General features: G+C 31.5%; 1 protein-coding gene across 1 annotated transcript; it reads left to right on the top strand.

The window, feature by feature from the left end:
* The first annotated feature begins 9898 nt into the window (after positions 1-9898).
* LOC139515409 (ATP-dependent DNA helicase RecQ-like) lies at positions 9899-10792 on the top strand. The gene has a single exon (XM_071304980.1). The coding sequence runs from the start codon at positions 9899-9901 to the stop codon at positions 10790-10792; it is 894 nt and encodes a 297-aa protein (XP_071161081.1).
* Positions 10793-11499: the final 707 nt, after the last annotated feature.

The following is an 11499-nucleotide window of genomic DNA, read 5'->3' as shown; positions in this document are numbered from 1 at the left end:
TGAGCTGAAAATGTTTTAATCTTATATAAGAATTTCAATTAGCAATGCTATATTTAAACTGATGAAAAATTAAAGCTTAGCAATATAATGTGCAGCTTTCAATGACGTCTTGGGATATATTTTAATTAAATCTCAATATAAGTGCATGGAAGTTATTTCTATCAAATATTACAATAAAGTGTTGCACTCTCAGTAACTTAAATTTCCGTATGAATTTCACTCTTCACAGTTAGATGCTATTAATATTATCTTGCCAGGGCATATAGGATTTGTGAAATATATTTTGATAAAATGCAAGGTACAAATGTATTATATTGTATTTCTCGACACATCAAATAACATAAATTGTTGTCAATCGCCGACTCGAGTCTTTCGTATCTTTTTATCGATATTAAAGATCATTCGGTCCTTTAGTTAAAATTCATTGATGAAACGACGTTAAGATAAGAACATTTTTATTGTAAATTGAAAAAAGTAAGCTCCTGTGAAAATTTCTCCTACCAAATTGAATGAAATATCGTTTACATGAATTAAACCCCATGCTATTGATATACTATACTTATCCTTATCCTTTATGTCAAAATTCTTCTCATTTAAATTATCATAATTGAAGGAACAACGAACGCACAGTCTCAAATGACCACTAACGTTGAAAGTCTACCTACATTTGCATACATCTTTTACAAAACTAATAATGATAAAACAAATTATATAACTGTTTTCTAAATAATAAAGATGTAGCTTAATTTTGCCTTATATGGTGACCAAATACACTTAAACTTAAACACCGATTTGTATTCCGGACTAAATGAAATCGGAAAGTAACATTAACTAGGGAAAATATGATACGGCGATGGAAATAAGTTTGTTATCGCTCAGTTCATGAGCAAGGCATAAATAAATTAAATTACGTTGACGATACCTCATGGAATTTGTTTTGCAAAATGGCAAAATGTTTATTATTTAACGACATTTACGACCCTGACTATCATATTTAGTTCGTTTATCTCTCGCTGTGATTAGACCATGCATTCAAATTAACGAGTCCTTTAATCACCTTGCTTTATGTAGAGATTCTACATCATGTTAACGTTACAGTGGATTTATAAAATCAAAATCCCTGAAATTTCAGTAGTTATGTAGTTAAGTAATTTGATGAAATTCCTGATACATATAAACATTAACAAACTTGATTTATATTTTTCACTGCTTAACAAATACAACAACATTTACTGAAGAGAATGATAAATGTGATGCAAACAGATTCAGTAAAAAATATATTTTATATATGAACTGTTATTTGATATGTAGCTATGCACCCGTTTATGAGTAAAAATTCATTAATAATCAATTAATTGATCAATTCATTCTTCATGCATTCATTTATTCATATTCGTTGCTTCGTTCCTTTAATCATTTACTATCATTCTTTCGTTGATTGATTGATGGATTCATTCAGTCATCATTCATACATGCTAGTGGTTCATTTATTCATTCATTCATTCATTTATCCAACAATTCATCTATTCATTCATTCCTATTCATTTATTAATTCCTATTTGTTAATCATTCATATTCATGCATTCTCTCTTTCATTCATTTATTCATATTCATTCATTCATTCATTCATTCATTCATTCATTCATTCATTCATTCATTCATTCATTCATTCATTCATTCGTTCATTTATTCATTCATATTCATTCATTTATTCCTATTCGTTCATTTCTATTCATTCATTCCTATGCATTTATTCCTCTTCATTCACTCATATTCATTCATTCATGTTCATTCATTCATATTCATTCAATCATATTGATTATCCATATAGTTTCATTCATATTCATTTATTCATATTTTTTCAATCATATTCATATTCATATTCATTCATTCATTCATTCATTCATATTCATTCATAGTTATTCTTTCATAATTTTTCTTTCATATTCATATATTCATATATTCATTCATTCATTCATTCATTCATTCATTCATTCATTTATTTATTCATTCTTTCATATTCATTCATTCATATTCATTCATTCATATTCATTTATTCATATTCATTCATTCATATTCATTCATTTATTTTCATATATTCATTCACTGATATTTATAAAATCATATTCATTCACTGATATTTATAAAATCATATTCATTCAATCATACTCATCCATTCATTCATGCATTTATTCATTCATTGATATTAATAAAATCATATTCATTCATTCATACTCATCCATTCATTCATGCATTTATTTAATATCATGCATTCATTTATTCATTAATTTATTCATTCCTTTCTTTATTCATTCGGTCGTTCCTTCCTTCATTCATTCGGTCGTTCCTTCATTCATTCATTCGGTCGTTCCTTCATTCATTCATTGTTGATATTTACAACCAATAAAATTCAATGGATCTATAACACGTCATTAATATATCGACATTTTTTTCGGTTTGCCATTTTGGTTTCTTTAGAGCACATTTTACCTTCAACTTAGAATACAAGTAAAGGTGCTAGAAACGTAAGAAGTTAACAAAAGGGCATGGAATAAAAATTTACAAGTGAACAGAAATAGATATAAAAACATACCAATACCTAAATGAAAGCGACGAAACAACAAGAATCATTCCACAAAAAGCTACAAAGAAAACTAAAGGTTGAGCAACACGAACCACCAAAATTCAAGATGAAGTCTAGGGCATAACAAGAGTATGTAGTTCTTGCCAAACTGGTAGCGCCAACCTTTTCTTTGCATTAATGATATGTTTTTCACTTTTCCTGTTGGTTAAACATATAACGAAGTACCGTTCTTATTGCAAGGGCATTTTTTTAATTTGTATTAAAGTAACTCGTTACGAATTAAATTTTTCAGAAATAACAGATTTAAAATAACTCCTATTGTCTTATCCTCGATCAATCTTGATTTAAAAGCTCTAAAAGAAAAAAAATTCGAAAACATGACTAAATAATTGTACCTTTTTTGGATATGAAATAAATCATTGCCCCATCCTTGTACACGAGAGTGTTGTTGAAACAATATACTGGCTAAAAATCAATAAATGGTTATGCAATTTTTTATATTGCATTTTGAAAATTAATATACCTCGAGGAGTACAATGCTGATTCATTCCATTTTTACTTTTAAGGATTGATCAGTCATTTATTATTTTAAGTACGTTAATCAGAGGTTTATATTGCTATCTTGCAACATGAATTTCAAATCTAAGCATGTTGAAATGTAGTCAATGGTATATTAAGTTTAAATTACATACAATACACGTCAAAACAGTCAGCGTGAAATATCATCATTATAGCACGAATTTAATAATTGACATTTTCATTAAATGTTTTTGTGAAATCAAATGTCTGAGCTTAACAGGACAACTATAATAGTCAGTCTGAATGCATTATGTTTCAATTACGACAGGTGTAGAAAATACCTTAACAACATCAATATTAAACTAGAGACCATAATGAGCCTGTGTCGCTTACCTGCATCTTCAACAATGGCAACATTTTAGTGAAAGTTATCGTTAAATAGTTAACCAACAATTTCAGTTATTTTGACATATTTGAAGATCTTATACTGATTATAACTTTTCCGTTTAAAAGTTTCTATTATTTCCTTGAATAAAGTTTTCAATATAGAAGGCACAAGTTGCGCGAGAATTAAAAGAAAAATGTTAAAAGCCTTAAAAACTCCAATAACGGGTTGACTCTTCCGGAGAACATGTAATTACCTCTAGGTTTTTTTTAAATGTGATTCGTGTTGCTCAGTTTTAAGTTTTTTATGTTGTTTTAGGTTGTTTTTTTAATATTAGGTTATTTCTTAAAATGGCCGGTACCAAAACAGGAAAATGGCTATTGCTTTCTTATAGTTCGTTTTATATGTGTGTTGCATTGTAGTGTTGGAATTTTGGGTCACCAATGCTCTTCATCTTTGTTTTACTTTCTTTGCTATTTTGATTTGAGCATCACTGATGAGTCTTATGTAGACGAAACATGCGTCTGGCGGATTAAATTTTAAGCCTGGTATCTTTAATAACTATTAGCTTGTCGTTATTTTCTATTGTATTGTTTATTTGCTGTATGTTCTCCCTTTTATTTGTATTGTAGTGTATTCATGTAATGTTGTCATTTTAGTGTTATGTTTAACATTGCCATTAAAGCGGGAGGTTGAGCTATCCACAAAACCGGGTTCAACATTCCATTTTCCTTAAAATATCCTGTACCAAGTCAGAAAAATGGCTATTGTTATCTTATAGTCGTTTCTGTGTGTGTTGCATTTTAATGTTTCTGTTGTCTCGTTGTTCTGTCCTTATATATTTGATGTGTTTCCCTCAGTTTTGATTTGTAACCCGGATTTGTTTGTTCTCAATCGATATCTGAATTTCGAAATGCGGTATACTACTGTCGCCTTTATTTTTTCTTGTCGTTTTTCGTTTGTTGCCATTTCAATGTTAGATTTGTGAGATTGGATACCCTTTTGTTATCTTTATATATTTTATGTATTGTGAACATTATCGTTTTTCATAACGAGCAGGGTCTACTTACCCTACCAGAGAACCTATGAACCACACCCAAAGGACAACAACTGAACAACAGGCAACTGATAAATAAAAATGAAGCGGGTTTATAAACGTTTCAACAAGCACCATCCTCGAGCTCCAAACTAACATGAGACAATAGTGTAACATTTCACCATAAGTATGGATTTTGTCATACAAAAATATTGATACAACCTATAGAAAATTTATTCAATTACTACACAACAAACCTTATTTACAAACTACAAAAATATCCAGATGCAGATAGGATCAAAGCATATTAGAAATTGGTCAGAGAGACAATCAGGATGACACTGACGTTGAAACACCAATCATGCGTACAGTGAAGCGTGCACTGTCTGTCCAAAAGATCCAAGCCGAACATTGAATACATTTGTTCGTATATGTTACAATGTTTATCACTTATTCAAACGTTGGTGTTGAAACTTTGTTGTTTGTTAAATTAAAAATGGAAACTACGGTCACAAGTTTTCATTTATATAATGTCGCTTACTATATCACATTTGTTTTGAATCTATATAATTTTCTTATTTGCTGATTGCAATAAACTTATTACAACAAACAGGAAAACGTAAAAGAAATGATCAGATCTTGCTATGAGGGATAATGTCATTATACTAATTGATTCCTTAGTTTGATAATGTCCCAATTCATCTTTGAAATATATTATGTATACTAAATTAATCCTGAAGATATGTATACTGCATTGGAACAGCTGTAGGAATTTAACAGGATGTTTGTAGCGAAATCAAATTGAAGCTTTCAAAGGCACATCTTTATTCACAACAAATGTTCATGAGCTTCGGCTTTCGCTACGTTTAACAAACTTTCAAAACGTCAGGGGTTTCGTTCATCTAAATGTTATTCCCGAATCTCATACAAATGATACGAAACTATTTTTGTATTTTGTTAATAAGGTTTATTGGGTGGTTATTAAATAAAAAATTCTATAATTTGTATTAATGTTTTATTTATTACAAAATCCATACAATTAATGTTCATACAAGTTATAAGTGAAGTTTGTCAACTATTGTACAAATTGTAATTTGATCAAGCACTTTTGGTACAAATTACAACATAAAGGCAACAGTAATATACCGCTGTTTGAAATTCATAAATCGATTTACAAAACTTGTACACAACATATGTTTTTGTTTATTGTTGTTGTGTACAACAGACTTTTTAATTCTGGTAAAGTTTTTTTAAAAGTCTTTTTTTATCACAGGGCATATGGAATTTGCTGAATGTTGAAGGCCGTTCAATTATTTGTAGTTGTTAAAATCTGTGTAGTTGTTCTTTACGGAAAGTTGTCAAATTTACAACCAAATCACATCTCCGTATATCGATACCTTATGTTCGAAGATGTATCTTTCAGCACGTTATTCAAAGAAGTGGAACTGGAATCGTTTATTTAAAGTTTGCATAAGTTTTGATATTTAATAGGGTATCTTAAACTCCCTTGTAAACAATGCTCACCCACGAGGACGATGTTCTCCAAATGAGTTAAGATTAGATATACTAGATAAAATAAAGGGAGAAAATTGACTATACGCTTTTACTAGTTCAACTTTACTACATGTTTAAGTCCTTATATAACATCACTTATGATTGTTGTTTCTTTTCTGGTTTGATTTTTCATATTCATATGTATTTGTATAATTTGTTTTCAACATTAGGGTTTGAATTACGGAGTGAATTGAATTTTCTATCGAAGGCCATATGATGACCGCGGGATTTTTATCCTAAATTACTTATGCTGTAAAGTTGTCGTTTTGTTCACATCGCATCAATTTCCTTCATATACAGATTTATATCTTACTCCAATTTTATGTATTCGTAACTTTTGTAATTCTTGCATTATTCCTTGACATTTAACTTTCCAAATTAAAATACATCTATCAAGTGTTCTTCCTATTTCCGTAGTTAGCGTAACTAATCTACAGTCAGATGAAAATTTTTGCTTGAGACTTACTTCTGATTATGTAAAAATAATGTGTGTTATGTAAAAATGATTATAACTTTTCTCGAAAAGCACGACCAATTTCTTTTTTCTATGAGAGAAAATAAGTTGGTTAATGGTAAATCGACTGATCCATCATTATCATTAGGACTTTCTTTAAGTAAATTCCAGTAATCTTTTAAAATTAAACAAAATCAAAATTGTAGCATGTATCTTCTAATTATTAGAAACGAATGAGGGCGATACCATACCTAGATACATCAATGCATACCAGATTATTTGATGATCAATGTAGAAAAAGTCAAATATACAATTTAGTGATCAATGTCAGCAGCAAATTTGCTGTCAAATAAGAAAGCTGATAAGACTAGTCTGAAAATGGTCAGATTAACTATAATTAAAAAACGATCACTCTTATAATGAGTTAGACATATCCGTACACAATGTGGATTAAAACAACAAAAAGGGGGGTTCTTATCTGCTTTCCTCGCACAAAGTGGACAAGTGATTTATTGAGAAAATGATATAAAATATCACAAGAGTGTTATCCTAAATGTAAAGTAATCAACTTTGATTTGTTTTTATAACGAGTTGTTAATTTAAATAGATAGCTTGCAACTGCTACTCAAACATTCTAAAACGTCACACGTGTCTGGGGTGAAGGTTATGTTAAAACACACCCGTTCCTTTCATAAATAAGTTCATCGGAAGATAGTAACACCTTCATGATAAATATTCCGCGTCAATTTCCCAATTAATGCATGATGATCTTGGTGTAAGATTTTAGGTACTGAAGTTGTATATCGTCCTAATAACGAGTTATATGGTCCTTTTTATTTGTCTTCCAAAATGTTGACCCTTTATTGCTAAGTCCCTTTCGATTTTGCCATTTGATCAGGGAATTTCCGATTTGAATTTCTTTTAAGTTTGATATTTTTGTCATTTTACTTTTTATGATCATGAATACCATTTTAATCTACAGTATCGATTAAATTAGTTATAAATTAATTCAATGATATACCTCCATTGCCTGATCCTTAGATCAATGTAATACCGAATCATATGAAACAATTTGATAGATTCCGGATTCTCTCTTTTACTAATAACGTGTCAAATGTCCTGCCATGCAATTTGATTTTCTTTGAACAAAATATTTACTTGTTGACATCGAAGTTATATTCAAATTTTGTATTCCTTAATTTACATTTTGCGTGTCTAATAACTTTAGATGAAAAATTTTTAAACCGCGGTGACAGAGTGCTTTAATTTTGATTGGATGAAAGTATTAATAAGCTAATGGAGCATTTAACAATACACGGTAATTATGGCGTTTTCTCAATTTTGTTCAAAATTTACAAAAATATGAATTGCCGTACATTTCCATTACCAGCCTAAGAGAAACGTGACAAAATTCTAGCTGAGTGGATTTAATAGTATCTTGGAGTGTGACGAAACCTATCATCGAAGTCGAGAATTCAACTTTAGGCAATATGCATAACATACATAATTCTTCTAAAATCTTTAACAGGAAAATTACATAAGCTTTTTTGTTCTAAATGATAAGAGTACAGTAACATGAAAACGCCATAACAAATGTGCTTTATCACTTCATACTCAATATTACATGTAATTTATAAACTTTGCATAGGTAACATTTGATCAAAAATCAAAAGTTATAATACATGGTTTGGGTTATGATAGTTAAACAAATATTACAATAATGACGATTTACCATGGCAACAGGACAAAACTAAACACTTCTTGATTTTCGGTGTTTTCTGTCTACTTTTGAGTATATTATAGATTGGAAAAGTATTAATGCAACATAATAGCATTTATGTATTTTGGGGGAAAGATATGTATCTGTAAGGATAACTTATAACTTAGATGAACTTAAAAAAAAAAAAAATTTAAAGCTAAGAGCATTCGTCAGGAACAAAATGAGCTGAAAATATTAATAGTAATGGAGATCCTTTTTGAGATATTTGGATTTTAAAAATCACAGGAAAAAGGCTGGCTCGGACTCTTACTTTAATTTGCATTGGTAATATTTGGGTCTCAGATTATTAGAATAGAAATCAAGAATCTTAAATTTTGATCAATGACCTTTTTTTAGATTTTGAAGTCTTATATGAAAAAGAAAATAGGTGTCATGCGGCAAAATAATTTACCCTGTTACGATGGGAAAAAAACAAAGGAGCCCAAACTTCTGAAACAAATTCCTAAACCTCACCGTACATCCTTAAGAAAGTTTCACCGGAAACTCTATACAAAAGAAGGAAAAAACTGACTGGAGGGACGATTTTTCGTTCCTTATTATTTTTTAATTTTTTGAAAGCGTTTGTGCCTTTATCTCCATTTTACGTTGTTTAAACATGCATATCCTTACTCGTTCCTTTAGCCCGTGTGACTGAAGTGACGCTATAAAGGATTCAATGAACGTTATTGATGATTCACTGGTAAACTATTAAGTAAAATATTAAGTTCCAATAGGTAGCCGCACATAAAAATTTATGTCTGAAACCTTTCGACTTCGGCGACGCAGGTCTAATAACTACTCTTTTGCCCTCAATCTGTCCTAGAATACTTTTGTCATAGTTTTCCAAGCGTTTACGAAAGGAAATGACTCGATTTTATAATGATGAGTTTTAGCGAGTAATCAGTTTTTACATTTGCCATGTATCCACTTCCTATTTGCCAAAAATTGGAAACACCAATTTTACAAGGAAAATATTCGAAATCTTTTCTTGGCATCAGTGTTAAGTTATGATACAGTTAACATATCACTCCAATCTCTTACATGCAGCGATGCAGGTCCGGACCCGGCATTGCTCTTAGTGTTAGGTATTCTTTTATGTTTTGTTTCGATCTGGAGTCGAGCCTTTTTCAACTGATTTTTATGGTATGTTAACATGTTGAGTTGTTAGGTTTGGAACATATTTAACGACGCAGTATTCTGGATGTGATAGTTTCAATAGTTATCAAAGGTACCAGGTTTATAATTTGATACGCGAGACGAGCGTTTCGTCTACCTATAATGCCGGCGTCACACATTGGCGTATAGACCGGCGTGCACCAAACGTACAGAGAAAATTGACAAAGTCGGTATACGTTAGTTGCACACCAGAGGAGCGCTAAGCAATCGTTAAACGCGCGTTGTATAAGTTTGAAGTACGTCGAAATAAAAAGGTATACGCTTGGTGAATGCTACAACTCGAGTAAGCTGGTTCTCGACTGACTACTACACTTTGTTTATAGACAGCCGGTGATATCCGATGAACTGTTGGTTTTGATTAGTGAAAAAAACATGTTTCCAATCAGCCAATCAAATTGCGCGTACTATATATTGCACTTCCCGCTGTAAACATGGAAAAATTCAATTTTATGCTACAATCCAAGAAAGTCTTATCGCAAATCAACATCTACAGATTGAAAGAGTATTCTTTTTTTAAACCATCTCAGCTTAAATGTCTGAAAAGTGCTTTAGTTGGAGATACTGTGTGTGTGTTGCCGACTGGATATGGTAAATCGTTGATTTTTGAAGCTTTGCCTTTCTTCAGTAACGGAGTTGTAATTGTAGTGTCGCCCCTGAATTCGATTCTGTATGAACAGTTAGACCGGTATGGAGACTTTGCCATTCATTTTAATGAACTTTTGTATAAGACCAGTGGAGCTAAGATACCTTTGAACGTCAAATATGTGATCGGACATCCAGAACAATTTATTAACAAAGAAGCTTTTCAACTTCTTAAATGTGAATTAAGAGATAGAATCACTCATATTGTGGTTGATGAAGCACATTGTGTGGTACAATGGGGAAATGGTTTCCGTGAACAGTTTTATGAACTAATCAAGCTTCGGTCATTGTTTCCTACTGCCAAAATTTTGGCATTGACTGCTACAGCAACCAAAGAAATGCAAGCTGAAATAGTGAAAAGGTTAGGAATGAAAGGAGTAGGAACTATTGTTGGAAACATGGATAGACCAAATATTAAGTTGGTGGTTTCAACAAGACCAGCAGGGTGTGGTGGAAAAACTCGTGTTGAGGACTCTTATGACTATATTTACAGTCCATTGTGTGCTGAACTTGGCAATATGAAGGAGTTATTCCCTAAGACAGTGGTGTACACAAAACTCAAGTGGTGTGGATATGGCCAGGAATTATTTATCCGATTGGATCCCGAGCTGAAGGACTATGTAGCTCAGTACCACAGCCCTTGTACTCCACAGGTTTGTGCAATTGTTTATTATAGTATATAGAATATTGTAAGTTTGAATTTACAACATGTGCTATGCCAATATAAAACTCTCCACAAGACCAAATGATAAAGAATTTTAAATAACAAATATAGGTCTGAAACTGTATGACCTTTAACAATAAGCAAAGCCCATACTTAAATAGTATTGTGAAGCACTCAAAAAGAGTCCATCTACATTAACACTTCTTATTTGAAGTCAATTATGCATGTCACATTCTGTAACCACATATTATGAAAAACACTGTTAAACCATAACCTTGTGTTGAAAGTCATATGAACAATGTAACTACATGTACCAGTGGCAGATCCAGAAATTTTCATAAGTGGGGGCACACTGAGCAGGGGGCCGCTCCATTAAGTGAAGCGTAATACAAACGGATTCCAGTTTACAACTCGAGGAAATATTTATGCAGCATACAAATTTTCATGCATCTCAAGCGTGTGTCTAGCGTATACCTGTACCCTACACGCACGTTATACATACGCTACAAGCGCGTTTAAAGCGCTACAGATAAGTTTGATATGATTGACAGGTTGAATGCATCCAAAATTACTAGCGTATTTGCAGCGTACATGATTTTTTAACACGCCCAGCGTACGTCGGAGCTATACGCTGATGTGTGACGCCGGTATTAGACTCATCAGTGACTCTCATCACAAATAGATAAAAAGCCAAACAATTATAAAGTTGAAGTTAGAAGCCTGCAT

Source organism: Mytilus edulis, chromosome 3 (genome assembly GCF_963676685.1).
Source record: "Mytilus edulis chromosome 3, xbMytEdul2.2, whole genome shotgun sequence".
Lineage (NCBI taxonomy): Eukaryota > Metazoa > Mollusca > Bivalvia > Mytilida > Mytilidae > Mytilus > Mytilus edulis.
The sequence above is the reverse complement of the archived record's forward strand: the minus strand, read 5'-3'. Positions and strand labels throughout refer to the sequence as shown.